This window comes from Cebidichthys violaceus, unplaced genomic scaffold (assembly GCF_023349555.1).
Source record: "Cebidichthys violaceus isolate CVI_PGR_0920_01 unplaced genomic scaffold, fCebVio1.0.p SCAF_13, whole genome shotgun sequence".
Taxonomy (NCBI): domain Eukaryota; kingdom Metazoa; phylum Chordata; class Actinopteri; order Perciformes; family Stichaeidae; genus Cebidichthys; species Cebidichthys violaceus.
In genome coordinates, this window is record NW_027176296.1 from 8,170,600 (window position 1) to 8,193,819 (window position 23,220).

Sequence of the window (23,220 nt, forward strand, 5' to 3'; positions counted from 1 at the left end):
TAAAGTGAAAATGAAACAGGTCTAAAAGCAGCCGTCCAATCTTCTCCGCCTTATTACAGACTTGTCGCTAAAAGGAATCCCCAAGTACACACAAACTTTACCTTTCAAAAAAGACACAGACAATCACACTCCCAAGTGGCAACCTTAGCATTCAGAATATGAATGAGTCTTGTGCATGCTTGACTGTGTTTTTGTGTCTGCATACTGTATGTGAGACACTCAGCTCAGGGAATATGTGTGCAGTTCACACCCATTACAAAAACCTCTCTGCACACAATAAAACCAATTTCTGTTCTCAGAGGAGTTATGCCATTTTTGATCCATAGCTACTCGACAGGAGAGCCTGACCCGTATGGGCTTCTTAAAAACCAGCTCCCTTATATTAGCTCATTTTTAGTTCATCATTTTTTTTGCACACATGCTGTGACCAAATCAGCTTATGTTGTTGAATAACATATTGAAGATTACTGTGTAATCTAGATGATGATTGTGACTATCTATAAATTAACAAAATAATAAAAACAATACTTCCATGTTGGGCCACATGTCTAATAAAACATTTATTACAAAAATCTAATTTATCTGATGACAATAAAACCTTTGTGTGAGAAATGAAGTTCACTTTGAAGTAAAAGTTTCACTTCTTTCATGTGATTATTTTTTCATTGTGCATTTATTACAGAACCCAAGGGCTGATAACAACAGCAGAAAGAGATATAAAACCAATATAAAACCAATTTCATAATTTAAGCTAATTTGACCGATAAAAACTGTGTTCTGCTGTAGTTCTGCCTCACAATGACAAAACATGGCTTCTTTTGAGTACTGTGATGTGAAATGTGCAACAAAGCTCAATATTTCTCTACTAACTAAAGAATCTGCTGAACAAATTTACTTTTAATTCTTCAAGAGTACCCAGTTTGAGTTTGATGAAAAATGATCAACCATGCAGCATGATTTGCAGGAAAATAATTCCACCCTCATAAAATATTCAACATTTTTATAATTCAACCTTGCTGGGAAATGTGCCTGAACTCCTGTTGATGCCCTCCCTTGTTTAAGATGAACAAATTACATTAGAGCCAGTTACGTCCTGTAAAATAAATGAACAGGTTACCTAGACGGGCTAAAGCTAATTCCTGGCTAACTCTGCAGAATATGAGCTGAGCTTCATTATGTTCGTCCTTGTCTCTGACTCTCATCTGCTGTTAATACAGTGAGCCAAAGCACCGCTCTATAAGGTTAGCTTCTGTTCTTCATAAGAGTCATACTGGGCCTAAACAATTGTGACTTGAACCCTGCCCTAAGTCAAAAACTCTCTCTCACCACCTTATTTCAAGGATATTGTATTAGATTTTCCTAGTTCATGTAATTCCCATTTCCTTCTTTTATGAAACATGATACTTAACGTTTTCTGTCCATAATCTAAGCTGGTCAGTAAAATATGAGTGCCTTGTTGTTGCACCAAAAAATGAATGAGCACAATTTGTGTCAAGATAAGAAAGATGCTACAAAGTAATGTTGGTGTTACAGGAAGAAAATACTACAACAAAGAAGAAAGAGTAAGAAAATAATTAAAACAATTAATAATTTGTTTGTAGCAACAATTGTGACTCATGGGATATGTTATTGTTAAATACTAACAGAAGAAGTATTTCATCCCTGTTTCTGTTGATATGAGGTATCAAGTAGTAGATTGTTTATTTAATTCCAATAATAGCTCAGTGGTTTTTCTATTCAAGAGACAAGAGTGTTTCTCTGTGTGTGAGAGCTTAAGAAGCAATAAATAACATTTCACGCGTTGTTTAATCTTCATCCACAATTGATTCCACAAACAAGCAATTCTGTCTATATCCTGATTTCTAAGCTTCTGTAGTGTCACGTCGTGCTTCCCAGGAGACATTTTCAGCTTCACAGATGCAGGAACAACAGCAACCATCCCATAATGGTCAAACAATTAGATCCACCAAAACTCAAAATTATGAAAATGATGTTACGTGCCACTCAGAATTACCTCAGTGGTGAGAAGCAGAGTGGGAGGGATAAAAGAAGAAGCCTCTGAGACATGAAAGGAACAAGAACAATGAAGAGAAGGAACATCCTCTTATTAACACTTTCAGAAAATAACAGAAAACGTCAAAGAACATTTTCAAAAGTATCATCTCACAATTTTCCATTTTACTTTTGCCATAATTATATTGTTATGTTTCACAAAATGTAAATGTACTTTCCTCACTCACGTGGTAATAGCCAAAACAATATGCCTGAGTCTGTATGAGAGTGTGGATCTCCATATACAATGTTGGTATCGTTTCCCTTATATAATAAACACAACTGTGTGCTCAACGGTGCTGAAGGTCTGGGCTTCAAGAGCTTCCAATTCTGAATTTGTCAGCACATTTCAGCTCATTCACGGGCTTCACTTCAAATCTTTCAACTGTTGCATGGTGGCACAGACAGAAAGGATCTTGTTATTTTCTAAAGCTGCGAGACTTCGAGAGGCAGGAAGGGTGAAAGAGAGAAAAGAGACGAAGGGAGAGAGGAAGGAGAGGAGTGAGTCAGACTATAAACACTTGGTTGGCGTGATGTTATCCAGCTGCCATGAAAACTGATCCAATGGCAAGCAAGTTCAGTCTGACCGCTGTGTCACACACACAAACACACACGACCAATACTTCTCACACACAGATATAAAGCTTTATATTTATATTATTTGTTATGACACACATTAAACACACACACAGACACACACACACACACACACACACAGTCATATCCAAACACACATACTGTGCATACACACCGGGGTAAATCACAGAGGTCTGATAGATAGAGGTCTGTGCGTGTTTGGGGTAAGTGAAGAGGCGACAAGCCACAGGGTTACCGGATCAAGAAAATATCCAGTCCTTCAGCGCGCACACACAGACACACACATAGTGAAAACTACAGGGGCTTGATATCAATCCTCCACACCTCTAACTGAAGCAGTCGGGAAGCTCCAAATACACACACACACACACACACACACACACACACACACACACACACACACACACACACACTTATGCCAGCTCAGAGAACAGTGTGCACCCTGCCAGATGAAGAAGTACCCCACCTTAAGCAATCCCATTTGTACCTATTTCATTAGGGTGAAAGTGTTAATGAGCAGTGTCACTAAGTTTAACTGTTATCTGTCTACATCGACTAAACAGAATACATTAAGACACAGCCAACAGCTCCAGCTGATTGAAAAGTTTAAAAAAAAAGTAAGTGCAAGTAAGTGCTACGTTAAAAATAAGTGCTACTGAAAATGCTCTCCAAAGTGGAGACATTTGATAAAAGTGGCATTGGGTTGTACAGTAGGCAGAACTATTTAAAAACATTTGTACAGCGAGGGTGGCCAAAAATGTGTCATGGAGAGGTACTATCATGCAGGTTTTCATTCCAACAACCACCTCACCTCTACTTGAAGTCTTTGGCTGTGGTAAAACCCTGCACATAGTTGACCACCTTTGCGGGGTGGCTGTGGATCAGGAGATAGAGCGGATTGTCTTCTAATCATGTCTGTATATTAAAGTGTCTTTGAGCAAGACACTGACATCAAGTTCCCCCCGATGGGCAGGCCAACACCTAGCATCACCGCTCCGCCACCGTTGGTGTATGAATGTGATTGTGAATGGGTGAAAAAGTTGTAGAGTGCTTTGGTAAGGTAGAAAGGCAAAATTTAAATCCATTTACTAACGACGATGTACAGTATGATGGTAAGTTTGCATACTGATTTGGTTTCTAATAACTGAGGTGCAACAATAAAGGAGCAGTCCAACATTTTTGAGAGAAACATGCTTATTTGTTAGCATTAAACTAATGGACTATAACATGTTAATTAGTGAGCTTTAGAGGTGCAGGTTACCTTTGGACAGAGTTAAACTAGCTGTTTTCCTGTTTCTGGTCATTACAATAAGCTATGATAACTGGCTAATGGCTCCAGCTACATAATGTAACGTAAAGTCTTTCTTCTCATACAACTCTCGGCAAGAAAGCGAATAAGCTCGTTTTCCAAAAAGTTTAACTATCCCGATACAAAAATATTTCTGTCACCTCCAACTTTCTCTGTCACTCATTTACCAATAGGGCTGATGCAATACAAACAGACATTACTGCTACACATTAGTACCGAAACAAGTCTGAGATGGTTGACAGTCATACTTAAAAAAAGAAGAAGCTGTTTCCCTGGAGGTATAACCTGCTAAGACCAAGTGTTGATATCTGTCAAAACACTTATCAACTCAATCCCACTCCTTACCAGAGGATGAAGGTAATGCACACATTTGAAAGTGGAGGAGGATAAGATTTTACTGGATTCAAATTGTTCTGGTGCTTTAGCTTGAACCGCAAGCTTATGGAATATGATCTGAAAACGCAATTCTGTGTTTCTGCTTTTCTCTGTGTTTTTCAGTCTCTCCCTGTTGCCCCTCTCCCCTTCAGAGAGAGCGATAAAGAGCATTAAATGAGAGAGGAACAAGGGGAAAGGAATGTGGTGCCAACACAATGGGTTTGTCAGGAAAAATTATACATTTCCTTCAACAACTTCTGATGATCTTGATGCTGGATTCCCATCCCACTCCACCCACCTCAGCACATCAGAGCCCAGCACCCAACGCCAACACAGCCGGCTAATTAGTAGAGTACTGTGGCTACCGTGGTCCGATGAGGGCCTGTGTTTCATCACACTCTCATTTGTTCCTAAACCCCATTAACCTTTTGGACATGCTGGTGCTTTGATATCTCAGCTGTTTACGGCTCCCTCTACTTTCTAACAGCGTTATGTTTCAGGAGCTCGGCTGACTGCATGGACTAAATATAGGCTCCATGTAAGAGATTTCCTCGGAAAGGGACACACTCTAGGGGCAGGGGGTCTGCTGTATGTGTGTGTGTGAGTGTAGATGTCTGACTTCTTGTGTTTACGAGCTTATAAGAACCTAATGTACTCAGAATGTGAGTAGGATGTGTGAGTCTGAGCAAAAACGTACTTGTGTTACATTAGATATTACAAGTTATGCACCCGTCCTTTGTACAGAGCCTGTAAAAACACGTAACCTTTTGAATTTGGCAAGCTGCCAATCAAATGCTTTGAAAAACCTTAGTGCTTTATTTTACAAACAATTAAACTGAAACCATGTCTGACTTATCACGCTAGTCCGCTAACGTTCAAATCACCCGTCAATTTTGTAATCACTTCTATGAACCAGCCAGCCTGTTTTTAACTATGCATCACTGCATAATCCATCCAGCCTGAGGAAGAGACTCATCCTCTAAACTTCAACTCCAAAATTTGCCTTAACTGTACAATCTGTATAGCTTACAACATCCTCTATCCTTAGACTCTCCATGCGAAGTAGAAACTCCCCCACAAAATCCCTTAAACAGGAGAAATATAAAACTAAAGAAATTGTGTAAACTGCAATACTGTATCCTGCTTTTTTGTGTCAATATTATACACTCAGTTACCAGTTTATTAGGTACACCTAGCTAAAACTAATACAGCTCTAGCAAGAAATCCTCCCATCATGAAGGTAATAATGTTCAGTTTTTTGAATTGAAACAAACTACTTCTTTCAAAATGATACTAGAATTTATCAAGCATTCATAGCAGGACTATTGTATCAGACTGCATCAGTACCTATTAACCGGGCAATGGAGTGTATTTTATCCTAATATGTTGCATTCAAATTAAGGTTGGATTTCATTTATTTGAGTCAATTTAGAGACAAATTAGTCATATACATCATAAAATCACCATCTCTGTGCTAAAAACAAACAACAGTGACTGCAGTATTTCAAATATATATATATATATATATATTTAGCAGAAAATCTAAAAAAGAACTGTACTGAATGAGTAATGAAACATATCTTGATCACTGGAGTCACAGGCTTAAGTGTGACCCCTCCACTATTTCTACAGTATGTAAAACAAGTGTTTCAGTCATGCCATCACTACCGCACTACTTTCCATGCAACTATAAATACAATTTTGTGATGACTGATATGACATAGCTGTATGCTTAGGGTTTGGTTTACAGGATCATTTGAGCAGAATATCTGTGTGTATGGGCTCTTGTATGCCTATCTTTGTGAAGACCAGTCAGCGTTTAAGCCTGACGATATTTTGGATTGGACCTTTTCTATTCTTCAAATGGCAGTTTAAGACCTAGTTTAGGGTTAGAATTAGGTTAAGTTCATGGTTAATTATTTAGTTTTGATAGTTAAAGGTTATGGTTAGTAAATGCATTGTGTCGATGAGGGTCCTCACAAATATAGGGGTACAAGCGTTTGTGTGTGTGTGTGTGTGTGTGTGTGTGTGTGTGTGTGTGTGTGTGTGTGTGTGTGTGTATCTGTATGTCTGGTAAGGTGTGAGTTTTACCTGTGCCTTTGTTGCGGTCCACAAAGCAGTATTTCAGTTCATATTCTTTCAGAATCTCATGGACTTCCTGTAAAGAGACATAAAGAGAGAAACACGGGACTTGAGCCGAGAAATCACCAAACTTTCAATAATTATAGGAATATTCAAATATTCACAATGACAATTTGAGTTTAGGTAAATCTTTTTAAAAATTACTTTTAATATTGACACATCCTAATTTTTCTACACTTGAGAAAATTATTTTCCTTCACGGTAAACTCTTGATCAGAGACTTCTCCAATTGCAGTAATTTGTCTCTCACGGGTAATTATGTTTTAGTTTTTTTTAGGTTTTTTTTCAAAGTGTATTTTCAATAAGATGAAAAGCTTTCTGTCTCCTGTCAGGCTCATAATCACAGCAGCCCACAACACTGCACTTCAAGCCACACAGGGGACACACACACAGCTGCGTATCAAAGTAATACATTTAGAATGTATCTTTCAAAGTAGAGAGTAGTCCAAGAGATCCTCACATCTTGTCTGAGTGACTTCACTGCTAACTCTGCCGGCCTTGGTTCCTTCCTGATGGGTTTCACTGTCACACAGAGTCTCTACTGCACAAGTAACTGACAGCACAAACTGGTCAGAGCTTGGCAGCAAGGGTTATATTTTAGATATGCTCCTATGATATGCGTAACCAGTCACAGTGAAAACCGGTCCAACAGTTCCAGACCAAACAAGAGCACAGTGTAGGCGTAAGAACTGAGCAGTGAGCAACAAAACACAAAATAAATAAGATCAACAACCACTGCACTAAAACAACCTGCAGGCCACGGTCTAAATTCAGTGGCACTGAAAAGGCCACTTCAGCATAAAGCAATTATTGTTAAGTGCCACTAGAGACAAGATGTAATGGCCAGTCTACAAGTCTACAGCAGTATGATGCACATCAGGGAGGACTTTCAAACGGTTTTATCCACCAGTGCAAACACTCTGAATTCATCATGATCATGTCAGTATGATGTGGACACATTCTCACCCTCCATGTTTTTTTCCTTTCCACTTCTTTATCTTATTATGTTACCATCCAATTCTATCAAAACTTTTCAAATACAGCAATTAAATGTGAATTGCATGCAAGAACCCAAATTAACTTTTTGGCTTAACGTATGGTAGATGAAATTTCAACAGCCAGACAGTTTTTTATCATCCAAAAATAATAAATTACTTTTTGCAATTACAATTTGCTATTATTGCTATTTTGCATGTCATCTTGATCCCATATGCAATTCTTGATCAATATTATAGTTATGTGCAGTAATAATACTAACACTAACTGGATTCATTCAACTATTTCAACACTAAAGTGTAACACATTTGAAATGAAAAATTCAGTGGTATTTGCCTTTATGTGCAAGAAGGATAATCTTTTAAGGAGTCTGAAAATAAAACAATTATGGAGGAATTAACAATAACAAGTAAAAAATGGAGTAATGGTAGTATTTTTTTCCTGTAGTAGCACGTTCACTCTTCTTTAGACAGTACGACACGCGGTTTTCTCCTTCTTGTCTCTCACAATGAAGTCTGGTTTTCGGATAGTGAAACGAGTCATTTCGCCGGGCTTGTGAAGCTAAAAACAAGTCATCCACCATTTTACAGTAGCGACGCAGTAGGCTACGGCAGAGCGCATGACGTATGCACGAGTTTAACTAACTTGGTTGCGATTGGCCAGTGAGCCCAGCACGCTCTCATACACACCCTGAACGACAGGCACACAGAGAGGGCCAGAGACGGACGGAAATTACATTTTTTTTCTACCGGCCGGAGTGGTGGGTGGTCTCCATAATTTACCCATCAAACACAAAATTTAGCGCATCTGGCGCCCTGATTGCATTTTCAAGAGCTGGTTCAAAGCAAATAAATAAGGTTTAGAAATGGGCCTGAATGTGAACAAAAGGATGATGAAAGAGAAACCAATCTTTCAAGAAATGATTAGTATTTGGGAGGATGTGGCTGTTCTGTACTGTCAGCTAATGTTGCCCAAACCCTGTGCTTTTATTCAATATCAGTTAATGTTGGCCATGTTTTTTGCTTCTATTCAAAGAAGAAAACAAAGAAAAGAATTAATGGTGATACAATGATCACCTTTCAATGAGAGTGAAGCAGGTTTGACATTTCCGGGAGGTCGAGTGGAAAGAAAACATTTCCAATCCCATTTATCACATCATTTCTATAAAGACAATGATGAGGCTTTCTAAAATGTACATATATTCTCTTTTTCTTTCTCTTTAACATGATCCAGCCCACTCATGAACACAGTAAGCAGGAATGTGCCATATCAGTGAAGGCCATGCAAATCACCCCACGCAGAGGGTCATGTCCGCAATCGCTGAGATGGACACAATGCAAAATTAAAAAACAAAGAAATTGCTTCCAGCTTCCCCCCACTCACTAGATGGTCATTATTGCAGTACTGAACAGGATGCAGACACTGACATTGCAGAGTACTTTGTGACAGTCAGACAAGGTTGAATTATGCCACTCAGTGTTCATTCTCTCTTTGGTGGGGTTTCATCACTCGTCCCTGTGCTATTCTGTACTTAAACCGTGCGAAAAGTTAGTTTCGCGCAGCACCGGCACATTACAAAAGACACTTAAAGACTATTTTTAGGAGTCAAAACAGTCCTGCCTCTCTTCTCAGCCAAACAATTTACCAGTTGAGCACACCATGCTGCACGTTTTTATGATATTCCAGTTTGTTTCACCCTATTTCCTTTTTACATTCCATGTTTTAATGTTCTACTTTCATTATCGCTTCACGCTGTTCTACAATGTTCCACTTTGTTTCATTGAGATTCCAAATACGCCATTTCCACAGCTTCCTAATTAACACCGCTGTAATAGCTAGGCGACGTTCACAAGTGTTTCAAAACATCCACTGGGCTCAGTAAAGACACAGTGTGACCAAATACTCATACTCTGAAAAACTAAACCCACAAACTGCAAATCATGATTTTATATTTTGACACAAATAGAGCTACATTTCGATGCCTCGTACCGCTATAGAGATGGATACAGATGCAACAAACCTTGACAGACTTTTAACATCATTACATATTTAAAAAGACACCTGTCTCGCCTCATTGCAAGTCTTTATGACCAACAGCAATTAGATGGAAAATTTGGACAGTGGAAGTGGGACAAGCTGTTTCCTGTTCAAGAATGGTCCACAGTATATTCCTCAAGCTGTTCTGTAATATATAAAGCATGTCATTCTGTTCCACGCTGGGCTATACTGGTCTCTCTGCGTGTTTTAACGCTTTAAGAAGCTGACATTTCCAGCAAGTCCAGTCAGTACCCAGCACCAGCCTAAGCCCAGGGCCAATTTCTGCATGCATACACACACTTGGTGCTTTAATACTAAAGCAAACTGCCCGGAGACGATAGACTTGATAAGGAATGTGATAGCAGGCTGTCTGACACCTGGTAAGACTAAGTGGAACTCATAGGCGTAGTATAGGTTCATGAAGGAACATGAAATCAGCTGATCATCAGCTTCACAGGTGTCCACTAGAAATGCATTCATCGCAATTTTCTTGGCCACACCAAATCTTTTTTAAAGTCTGACTGTCCAATTTCAATTTTTATGATTTTCAACGATTATGATTTTCTTTCTAAGAACTATAATTGACAGCAAGGCTCCAGACTAACTTTTTTTAACACTGTCCAAGTCAGTGCAAACCGTCAACAATTCCAAATGTTATACTTTTTTACTTTGTTATTGTCAGCTATAGTGGTTATTCGCAAAAAAAACAAAACAACACATTAAGAATTCAATGATATAGAAATAAATGATTGTAATTGTATTCAAATATTTGCTTTAATAAAATAAATGCTTGGCATTAGTAGTTTTGTTTTCTCTCTCATATCTATTTTATAATGCTGTGGAAACATGTTTAACTGTATTCATTCAAGATATCATGATAGCGTTATAATTTACCTCTTTCCCAATTCTCCTTTTTACTGAGTAGAGCTTGAATGCACCATAATGCAAGTTAATGTAATATCGTTAACATTAGCTGTTAGCTCCGTTATAAGCCGGGCTGTTCTAGGGAGAGACCACGTGCTGGCAGCAGAAGAGCCAGTCACTGCGATTACTCTGAGCAGCCCACATTGGATGAATTACAATATAACAATTGTCTGATTAAGTTCCAAATGTTTTTAAGGTTGTTCCTCCACAGCTTTGTTTGGACTTGTAGTTGTGACAACTTTATGACTTCTTCACTCACAGCAAGGCCATGTGTGTGTGTGACTGTCTGTGTACTGAAGTAAAGCTAGCGTGCAGCGGCAGCACACATGTGTGAATGTGACGAGCAAAAATATGAGACCGACCGTCTGGTCACCGGTCAAGGCCGATCAGTTGAAAACAGGTTTCGATCAGAGCATCTCTTGTGTCGACAAAAGGAAAAAAGTGAGTATTCAACTCCATACTCGCTAAACAGTGCTGCTGCCAACTTTTAAACTTTTATTTACTGACCAGTGGGTGCAATGAAATGCCGAAACTCATCACCCACCACCCGAATTCTCACCTACCTTATGTTATTTAATATCATGCCACTGCTGGTGCTGACTGCTGTTAACACAAAATGTTTTTATTTATTTGTAGCTCTGTAACACACAAGGCATATATCCATCATATTGTCTGTTCAATTCAGCAAAGATACACGTAACAGTCTTTGCAGATCTAAGTGTAGAATGGTTGTCGAGGTAACCATAGGTCGCAGAGGCTTGTAGAGGAGCCGAGCGCACATCTCCCAAATCTTACAAAATCTCAAATCTGGCTGATCCAACCAGCCAAAAACTGCTCTTGTCACTCCACTTTCAGTTCTCTACACTGGCTCCCTGGTGCTGCCCACATTTAGTTCAAGTCACTAAAGCTCATCTATAGAGTGTCCTCTAACGCAGCACCCACCTACCTGGACTCCCTCATTCATTAACTAATTCTCAATCCAAACTCTTCTCCTGCGATCTCCTCTGTGGTATTGAACCACAGAGATGGTCAGCTGAATCCATATCAGTCTTAAAAAAAAAAAAAACGCTTGAATATCAAAAGTATTTATTTACCTAATATACTCTTCTCTCCATCTCTCAATCCTTCTTTCTTTTTCTCGCTCTAAATAAAGAATAGTTTAATTTGCTATGCACTTATAATCACCTGCGGCCTTGTGGCACTTGTGTCAGGTGGAACATGGAACTGACTGCTGCAGCACTTATATTAAAGGATTCTCTTTGTACCATATTTGAACTTCGCTTTGGACAAAAGCATCTGCCAAATAAATAAATGTAATTTCAGTGCAATCCAGCTTTCTGTTTGGAGAAGAATAAAAGACATAGCCATTAAAACATCTCTGAGCGTGCACCCGGAGAAGCATGTTCTCGCCTAAACGCTACACAACCATTTTTTTTATCTTGCCTAATGTAAATTGGGCAAGAAAGATGCCTTGAGCATTACATCAAAATAAATTGCATTTATCAACAGTATTTCAAACTAAAGTGCAGTCATTGAGACAAAATATATAGGGTGTGTTTGATTTTTCAAACAATTTCCTATAAATAAAGAGCAAACTGACTGCAAATAGCCTTTTGACCCTTCTGTCTGTCAGCTTGTTTGCCAGTTTAGATGTTTCTAATTCCTCTGCTGCACTTGGTAAGTCACTCTAAAGTGACTCATAATCTGTGCAGTGGAAAGTGTACAAGGTGATGTAAATATAAGGTGAGAAAACCAACAGGCCAAGAGGAAAGAGAGGAAGAGGAAAATGTGTTTACACCTGTACATTCATTACACAAACACACACTCCTTTAGCACCATTGTGTGTGTGTGTGTGTGTGTGTGTGTGTGTGTGTGTGTGTGTGTGTGTGTGTGTGTGTGTGTGTGTGTGTGTGTGTGTGTGTGTGTGTGAGACAGAGAGAGAGGGGTGGGGGATTAGGGGACAAACACACACTGCATGGCCTCCTTACCGGTAGTAACTGTGTCCTTGACCTACTGATAGAGTGATGTGTGCTATAGAGAGAGAACAAGAGGACGAAGCCCAGGTCTGCCAGAGAGCAGAATGCCAAAGCATTGCAATAGTTTCATTGTTATGATTCACATTTATAGAGAAGTAATACTAGCACTGCAGTAATACAAATTATTTTAGTAGTACTATACTTTTATAAGCGGTGTAAGCTGCTGTAGTCTGTGAAGTGAACACATAGTTTAAGAATATGCTACTTATTCATTGGAAAATATCTCTAATAGATCCAAAAGACACTATTTTCCATATTTGGTCTGAGCCAAGCTTTGAGAGTGTGTGAAAGTGTGTGTGTGTGTGTGTGTGTGTGTGTGTGTGTGTGTGTGTGTGTGTGTGTGTGTGTACACACACACACACAAACACACACACACACACACACGGCTCAAACCATGCACAGCACAAATCACTGACCTATCAAATGCCTGCCAGGAGAGCTTCTTAGAAAACGTGCACACATATTGATAACGGATGAACATAAATACACACAAGTGGAGACATCTCTTGTTCTGTTTCTCCTTTTTCTCTCAAGCACATTCTCAGAGTCTTCACACCTTGTATGTTAGTTTAACACCCTCTATCTGCACTGGTAGAATTCCTTGTTTAAAATGTTTTCCTCTTCTGTTCTATTTTATCTCTTCCTCTTCATCCAGGCTATCTTCCTCTCTTCCTCAACCCCCTCCTGTCCTTGTGCCTCCCCTCAAACCCATCTCTTCTCTACCTCATTTGTATCCGTTCTCCTGTGTTTGCTCTTTTTCATTGCTGGACTAATCAATGGCTGTCTGGTTACGTTTTAATACAGAATTGCCGTTACCCTCTAGGAGGGGACGGAGAATACACACTGCTCTCCTTCATTTTTTCCTGACTTAATGGTAAACAGTAATAAAAGCTTTTCTATCACTACATGTTACTTCATCTTTTAAATTTCTTCTTTGGCTTGCCTTCTCCAGTTTTGTCAATTTCTAGTAGAGTAGATATGTAGAAGAAGATGTAAAGTAGATGATGCATTAAAGCACCAAGGCAGGAGCAATGATTCAAACACATAATCAACCTCAGCTGTCACATGGTCCAAGAGTTACGCTATGCACTGTCAGGCAGACTCTTAATGTGGCACAACACTACAAACACAGGCTATCGGTTAAGACCTTGACATATATGGACTGTATTCATCACTCCAATGTGCATCCTTGTGTGCAAATAGAGTTTTTTGGTTGTTATTACCTTGGGTAGATGGAGTAATTGTCACACCTATTAATTAATGCCAACCTACAAAAATGAACTCCCTGATTGTTCATGGATCTAATGTACATGAAGATTTTGTGCAATTATCTTAGCATGTACAGAAAACTACAAATATTTAACTACAAATATCAATCACTTCCATATTTGATAATGCTACGTAATGCTATCCACCTCTCAGGTACAGTAAGTGGGAAAGGGTACTAAGTTTTTGCCTGAATCATCTTTATCTTATAAACTATGCTATGAAATAATTGACAAAATGGGATTTGAGCGGAGCTTGGCCTTAGCATCCGTGCCATTATTCACAAGTTTCTGAAAAAAGATTTGGAAGCGTAGAGCTCAGTGTAGTGTTGGGCGGTATACCGGTTTTAATTTCCCATATGATATGACTTTTTCATACACCGTCATACCGAAACATAGCCGAAACAACTGCTGTAACTCTTCAACAAGAGTTATATTTCTAATACAAATTTAAAAAATGAAATTTTTGACTTAATCTATTTGTGAGTAGAACTTTATTCTTTCATTGAACAACAAAAATATGAACGTTGAATAAAATAGTGTATTCCCTATTGCTCAAATGCAGTAGTGTGCATGTGATGGACGAATGCACTGCACATATGATGGAGGAATACTTTCATTTGACGTATTTGATCACGTCGGATTGAGAGAAAAAAAAAATGGTTTACAATAGCTAGCTACATCCTTTGCAAAGAAACACAGCATGTGCTGCATTCCATAATCTTTAAAATATAGTTTTAAATTAAGTTTTTATTGCTCAGCATTTACATTTGCAGTAATTACTTTTATTTATGATAAGTTGCCCAACTCACGCTTTTTGATGGACCCCAACAGCCGCGAATAATGGAGGTGATGGTGTACATACATACATCCTACTCTCACTGCTGTAAAAAGTTAGCCTACTGTATACAAATAAACTTGATATTAAAATGAACATGGCTTCAGTTTACCAATTAATCAATATGCTAGGTAATGACAAAGACGTTCAAAAACAACAGAACGTTTTATGTTTACATTTACGTTTCTGGCAGACAATGTTCCCAACTAGCTGCATCCAAGGTCCAGCTGAGCTAGGCTTGCATAGTCTTGTTCTCAACTACATTTAAGTTCCCCATTATATACTTTTGCAAAAAAACCTTTGCAAAAAAAAAAAAATGGTCAAAATTTCCAAAATTCTCGAGCTTAACTTAAGTTTCTGGAAAGTTTCCGGAAATTTACCGGAAATTTTTCCGCCCCTTTTGCAACCCTAACCCCAAGCTATAAGTAGTCTTCATGTGTGATTGACTCAATCAAATAAAACAGGTCTCAAAATAGATTTCCCTTTATGCCTTAATAACACCTAAATAAATATACAAGGATACAATATTGTATCATTTTAGAGGGGAGATACCATCTTTGTATTTCATGTGGGAAGTTGGGAGTTTTCCATGTCACTTCTACATTTGGTTGCTTCCGTTTGTCCCTTAATTTTGCTTTTTTTCCATCGAGAAGCTGGTTTTTACATCAGAAAGGACAGAACCAGTGGGCTGAGGGAAGCAGGTGGCTTGCCCCAAGACAGGACTAATTCTGCTGTCACCACGTGTGACCCCACCTCCCTCCCCTATCCACACCCACCCCGTCTCTGCTTGACGCTGGCCCTGAAGCCACGGGCCTCACATTGGGGGTTATTTTCTCCACTGAGAAGGCAGTCACTCCTCAAGAATCAACAGAGTCCTGCAGACATCAGGTCAAAATACTATTTAAGAACATTCATTTTTTTTGTTTGCTTGACGTAAAGTGTGGGGTCACAAAATACATATTCAAATGTATCCAAGTGTGACAGCGATAGGGTTGTAGTCAACCTAAGACATTTTTATTCGACTGAAATTCAATCTACTCTTCAACAAATTGATTCTTCGTTGGGGGAGAAATCACATATCGACCAACCGACCAGAAGGTGTCAGACGAAGTGAAGTATTTAAGCTTCATTTTTCTTCAGTGTACACTTTTGTAACTGAGTTGAGATGTTTTCAATCTTATCTTCCAGATAAAACAACCTAAAATTATGTGCCTAGATGTTGAACACTCCTGCAATCTTTTATTTAATTATCATCTATTTCCACAATGTTACAGCACTTTAGCTTGACATTAATGTCAGAAAATTACACTTAACCGCAACTCTACAACCGCAGGGATGTGTGGAGACGGGTAGAGAAGCTCGGAGACATAAAAGCTAAATGGCTTCTTGTAGTAATTTGTACTCATAGGCGCCAGCAAAAGCACAAGGCACAACAGGTTGGATGTGGAAAGGTTAATGCTTTCTTCTGCAATTAAATTTGCATTACACACATTTTTGTTTTATTACTGACTTTAAACAGTCAAAAGTTTACATTTACATCACTGGACTTTCACTAAACAGGTAAGTAAGTATTGCTTGAAAATGGTATTGCAACATAGATTCGATATATAATGTAAACATTACCTTTTCAATAGCGTTATTTAAAATAGCTGTAAGGTAATAGAAAAATAGTGCTCTACCCAAAACATATTTGAGAGATAATTGACTTTCTTGAGTTCAAATTGTAACATTAAATTAATATAGTTATATTAACAGTCTCATGATTCATCATGATTCATCCTCTCCGGTGAGCCATCACCTTAACGTGGTGGAGAGGTTTGAGTGCCCCCATGACCCTGAGGGCTATGTTGTCTGGAGCCTAGAGCTCCTGGTAGGGTCTCCCATGGCAAATTGGTCTCAGGCGAAGGGCCAGACTAAGAATGGTTCAAAAACCCCAATGAAAAAACTAAGAAGAGTTGAGGAGACGTGAAGCGGTTGGAATGAGGATCAGCACCTCTAAATTTGAGGCCATGGTTCTCAGCAGGAAACCGGTGGATCGCCCACTCCGGGTAGGAAATGACTTCTTACCCCAAGTGAAGGAGTTCAAGTACCTCGGGGTCTTGTTCGCGAGTGAGGGAACAATGGAACGTGAGATTGGCCGGAGAATCGGAGCAGCTGGGGCGGTATTGCAGTCGCTCTACCGCACCGTTCTGACAAAAAGAGAGCTGAGCCACAAGGCAAAGCTCTCTATCTACCGGGCAATCTTCGTTCCTACCCTCACCTATGGTCATTTGGACTGGGTCATGACCGAAAGAATTAGATCGCGGGTACAAGCGGCCAAAATGGGTTTCCTCAGGAGGGTGGCTGGCATCTCCCTTAGAGATAGGGTGAGAAGTTCGGTCATCCGTGAGGGACTCGGAGTAGAGCCGCTGCTCCTTTGCGTGGAAAGGAGCCAGTTGAGGTGGTTCGGGCATCTGGTGAGGATGCCACCTGGGCGCCTCCCTAGGGAGGTGTTCCAGGCACGACCAGCTGGGAGGAGACCCCGAGGGAGGCCCAGGACCAGGTGGAGGGACTATATCTCCAAACTGGCCTGGGAGCGCCTCGGGATCCCCCACTCAGAGCTGGCTGATGTGGCTCGGGAAAGGGAAGTTTGGGGTCCCCTGCTGGAGCTGTTGCCCCCGCGACCCGATCCCGGATAAGTGGTTGAAGATGAGATGAGATGATTCATCAGATTCAATAATAATGTTTATGATCAAACACATCCAATCTCATCATGGTAACTTGTGATTGGTTTGTGTCATTTCACGTACACAACATGTATCTGTCGTTTATTGATTAACGTCAAAATAACTGCTAGATTAACGGAACACTTTAATAACCGCAACCCTGCATTAAGTACGTAACGGTTCCTGTTCATTTGACACAAGATATCAAACTTTAATGTCATATGAATTTCACAAACTGTAGAATTACATACTGTAGACCTATTAGCTTGCAAGCTAATAGAAGCATTTTGCATTTTGACAGGTGGACTTTATTAAAGGTAGTATTGGGTAAAAAAAAAGTTTTCTTTTGGTATTCTATAAAGGTTTACACTAGTGACATTTGTGTCTCTTTTTTACCCTGACAGAATGACATATCCAATTGTTCCCCATGGGTTAAATAAAACTCTGAAATTGATTTATGAAAATAAACCTTTGAAATGGGGGAGGATGGATGGGTTCATGCTGATAACTCTGACTCTGCCACGGGAATCTCACAGGAGAAATTGAAATCCATCAGACAGAGCAATGCGTATTTTCTACACTAGTCATTTACTTGCTGTATGCTTTTACGTTCATGGGTAACAGAAGTGGAACTTGGCATGGCTTGTATTCTTGTTTGACCTCTCTCATTACTGAGGTGTTTGCTCCTCATGAATCCACTGACTGGATGTCATGTTTATATGTATTTTATTGTCCAAAGTGGATTACAATGTGCATCTTCTGTGCAATCATGAGGTTTCACTTCATCTCACTTGATTTGTGTATCAAACTCCAGTCGTTTGTGTTGCTGCTGCTGTATGAACGTCAAGGATCCTAAACTCTATTAAACGGGAAACCAGCAGGATGCTGAACAGGGTCAAACAGCCCTCCACCTGTTCTATCTCACACTAACAAAAAACAATGACCTTCCTGTCAAACATAAGCAGTCACAATTACTCTCTTTCAGTAGCCTATATGAAAGTCTATCGTCAGAATTGACAAAATCTTGTATCGGCTATCAGTGGAAACATATGTATCTGACATACTGTGTAAATTAATAAATGAAAACGTTATTGTTTAAGTTTGTATAATGTATCTCTGGTTTAATTATTACATTTACCACACCGTGATATTATATGAAAACACGCCCTCATTAATATCCGGATCTTAAATTTATCCATTTCACCTCATTTCAAAAAGCTTGTCATTGGAGGTCACAGAGTATCGCAAGTATAGCTCACCATCTCACCTACATAAAGTCACCTACATTATGACTTATGGAAAGTAAATAAACAGGCTGTATCAACTTGTTTGGTCGGTCCCAGTTGCACTTACAATCGTCAGTCAAACAAGTGCATCTTGAATGTCTGGACAAACATCTGTAAATTTTGAGGTTATGCCAGCCACAGTAAACAGCTGAATCACAACGCATGTGCATGCAGGCTCGTAAGTGATAGAGGTGATGAAGGCTGCCCACGGTCAGGAGGGGTAGATTTCATGAACATCTGCTGCTGACACACACACACACACACACACACACACACACACACACACACACACACATCACAGCATGTAGAGTGTGAGGAGGAAGTGGGTGGAAAGAGAACAGCTCAGGCACACGCTGTTTTGTGACATTTACATGTATCTGTTTTTACCTGTACATATGCAAACACAACTGCGCACACACACACACACACACACACACACACACACACACACACACACACACACAAACACACACACTCTGCCTGGTGTTCAAAGTACATATGAACGTGCACATGCACATCTTGCAGAACTTTTGTGTGTTTTCTGAGATACTCTGAATAATTCAAGAACTTATCAGAAGTCTTTGGAAGCTAACAACAAATACACAACCCACATATATTTTACCCTCCAGTGCACCTGCAAATATGTTTTTACACTACGTGCTTGGATTTGATTAAACATCATTCTTATTCTTTTTTAAATTCCACGTGGACTCAGAGTTGGAGTAGCGGCAAAATTCTTGCTCAATACCTGGGTTCAACTTCCACTAGAGCTACTTCCAACTTGGAAGCTGTACCTGTCGGTACCAGACTCAGTAGTGAATAGTATTAAACTTGTATTGTATAGTATTACATTTGTAGAATTAGATTCCAGTGGTGGACCAATGTGATCAATATATTTCCAATAACTCCAGAGTTGTAAAGTCCAAAAATTAAAATATGTTGAAAATAAATACGTAGATCATTTCTAAAATTCACAACATGTTTTTATCGAACAAAATAATCTGCTACAATCCATCTTTGTTGACATTTAGCCTTTTAAAAACAACATTTTCCATCTGGTCAAAAAAATGGTTGCTCCACCGCTAGCCTAACTCAAGGGAAGGCACGCACTGACGAGTTAAATCAACTTTAATTAATGAATGTAATAAAAATAAGACTTAAATCATTTAATCTGATGAATCACTTTATACAAATTGAAGATTATGTTCAACTATTATTTTTTGGGTAAAAGCCTTGAAGACTTGAAAATGTTGAAACCGTGAAGTAATTTTGTTCCACAAGTGATTCAAAAGGATTTATTTTTATTCAGTAAAATGCTACTGAAAACATTTTAGCAAACCCTATTGATTTGATAAAAAGTTATAGGATTAGAGTCATTAGTGGCTCCTATCTAAGCTTTGTTTATACTCATGCTTGGCAACGTAGTGCCAGCATCCACAGATGGCGTGTGAGCGCCTAACATGCACAAAGGCGTTTATGCTCAATGCGCTGTTCGTTGCATTATTCTCTGAAATACTAAGGGCATACAAACAAAATGTACTGTGAAGAAGCAAGAAGATGAGGAGTGTAACCGGCAAAACGCCATAAACCAACCTCCACAATGCCGAGGAGGAATTAACTGTAAAGTCATATCTCATATTCATGGACTACTTCATTTCATTTATTCAAGCTTTGAAAAGACAGAAGTCGAGTATTACATTCATTATAAAGAAAGGAAGGTTGAATATCCTGTAAACAATTTGATTTGGCTACAAAAATATGCACGCAAATGAAGATTTTTAAGACCTCCTGTTTCTTAAGCATCTAACAACGAATTGGCCTTCTTTGTATAACCCCTAGACATGCAATAGAGCTTTTATCATTGGATATTCATGACAGTCACGACTGAAAAGCTCAGATCACCAAGTTACTAAAATTCCGAAGTGTACGACCAAGCGCCGCAACCACTTGCGGATGCTTCACACACACACACACACACACACACACACACACACACACACACACACACACACACACACACACACAACACACACACACACGCCGTGATTACGTCTTTTTCTGGCTCGCGCGACACATGCTGGCTTCACTCCGGAGAGTATAAACCAAGCTTTAAGGAGAATAGCATTAACACATTCCGGCCATCCTTTCTACCAAATGTCTCTCCCTGCTTGTCTCTTAACAACCCCTTTCTATTCTCTTTCCTTGACATTCTTCCTCCCTCCTTCCTCTCCTCTCAACTCTTCTGTCTTCCCATCTCTCCCTTCTCATTGCACTCTTCTCTCTGTTGTTCCCATCCCCCAACTTCTCTCTGAGATGAGGGCTGTCAGCGGGGTCATATATTTTACACAGTGCACCATCGACTCCTCACACGCACATATATCCAATCTACGACATAGTGTTCGCTAATGGGGCAGCGGGTATGATGGGAATGGGAGATGGTGTCAGCTGGGCGAGTCCATCAGACAAGTTATACAAGACAGTGACGAGGACTTTCCTTTGCCATAAATCTATAACCTTATGGAAGATACTGTAATGTCAACACCAGCTCTATGAACTAGATTCCTGTACAGGACCAAGCAACTTCCCAGAGCACCAGGTGAAGTTTTCAAATAGTTTTTTACGCTTTTTACTGTTGTAAGTTTATAAAAACAGAGAAAATCAGCAAACATAACACAATAACATTTATTTTTACAATTAACACTTGAATTGATAATGGCACTTTCAAATGACAAGGTAGTACCAAATGTAAACCATACTTTGGTGTTTCATCACCTCTTTACTAAAGATTTCATTGGAGTAATTTTTTTTTTCTTTTTACAAAATGAACCAAAATGATGAGAATAAATATGAAACAAAATTTAAATCATACTCTCTGAACTAGAAGAAATCTGGTTTGAATTGAAATCAAAGACTAGTCTACAGAGGAAACCTTAAAGTGCATATTTGGATGGCTGACAGAATAGCAGCCAATCCTTACATTTGAGAAGCTGGATTGTTGTGTAATAAAAGAGGGTTTCTCATCAAAGTTGTTTTAAATCTTCCTGTCAATCATATAATCAACTTATCATCCAAGCACTATTGCTGATACATACTGATGTATAGATATATTAGCTCAGGCTACAGATCCTGGGATGTAACATATCTCAGCAACTCTGCAGCCTTTCAAACAGAAATGAACGCAGCCATTGGAGGATTTAAAAACGCACCATTGCAACAGAAGAAGTTAACTATCAACTGCAATATTTAATGAATGAATGTTATGAATGGTTACAATATTTTCAAATGCTGTGATGTGGTTTTTTGTTAATCATTCATCAGCCGGATCGCTGAGATATCTCCACACATAAGATATGTAGCCTGAGCTTCAACAGCATCACTACCAGTCAATATCGCATAATGTCAGAGTGTGAACTACTCCTTTAAATGTATAAATTCATGTGGAAAGTTCAGCAGGGCCACCTCTCCGACTGCTCTGCTCAAACTCACTAAACACATCACACTCGTTCTGACCCATGAATAATGTGGAAGATTCAGAGAGAAAGAGAGAGAATTTCCACTTCTGCTGCTTCACCTAATCAAAGTGCCTTTTCCTCTCTCTCCCTTCTGTTTCTCACTAACACCATGCAGTTGGACTCTTTCACACTCCCTCCCTTTCTCCTTAAACACACACATTAAAGGCCTTTAACAAAAAAACGACATGAAAATGGAAAATACCCGCCTGTGAATATTATGCGTCAAATCTATTCATAATGCAGCGATGCAAATTTGCAACAGTTGCAACGTTTTCAATTAAGGGTTTGTATAGATTAGCGCAGGCAGAGGACCAACTACCGGGATACTACTGACCCACAGCAGCGTCTGGCAGCACTGTCTGAGGTTAATTGTTGTATAGCCTAAGCTACTGAAAGCTATTTTATTGAGTTTCCTTTTGAGGTTGACAGGGATAATAGAGTTTGCCGTCTTAGTTCGGACTCAGAGCCTCCCTGTTGTTGTACACTATAGTGTTCCGCACAATGGGATTGGTTGATGCCTTATTTGCGGTGTGAAAGCTAAGATAATCAAACTTGTTCCATTCCTTTCCTTTTCGCCACGGAATATGCATGTTCTTTGTGAAAGTACTCATGACAAAAACAACAGTATAAAAAATGATGTTGACATGCTAATTAATCCCCCCCCCCCCCCCCCCCGCTGTGTAAAGGCCTTAAGGCTGCATTCATACCAAATCAGGCATTGCGGCGAAAATGCCAGTCCTCCCATTCTTTCGAAAGTGATAGTAAATTTAAGCTGGGGACTACGGGGGATGCCGGAAAAAAATGCTGCAGCCTGCGCGCAATTTTTTTTAACCTATTTGAGGAGAAACACAACTTGACGTAATGCTGCAGAGGTCATTTATGTAACCCGCGTTTAGACCGGAAGACGGTCACGGGAAGAAGGGCAGCATGAATGACCAAAACACAACTGAGTGTAACGTTATATCTCACGCGCAGTCACTCAATCTGAGCACCAGTTTAAAACCAACTGTTTGAATAGGCCTGGCATCCTGGTTAGTTATTGAAAGTAAAAGTGTTCATCGATGCTGACAGACAATCACTCATAGCACCTGGCACAGTAGCAGCACAGCATCACAGAAATGGGCCTTTTAAGGGACTCTTCCACAC

At 39.4% G+C, this 23,220-nt stretch overlaps 1 protein-coding gene across 2 annotated transcripts in view; it reads right to left on the reverse strand.

Moving 5' to 3' along the window:
* Positions 1–23,220, reverse strand: part of raver2 (ribonucleoprotein, PTB-binding 2) — a 72,934-nt gene that overhangs the window by 48,180 nt on the left and 1,534 nt on the right. For both annotated transcript variants that reach the window (XM_068707627.1, XM_068707626.1), the window contains exon 2: positions 6,425–6,491. In XM_068707627.1, coding sequence (XP_068563728.1) covers positions 6,425–6,491 — 67 coding nt within the window. The remainder of the gene's footprint in view (positions 1–6,424; positions 6,492–23,220) is intronic.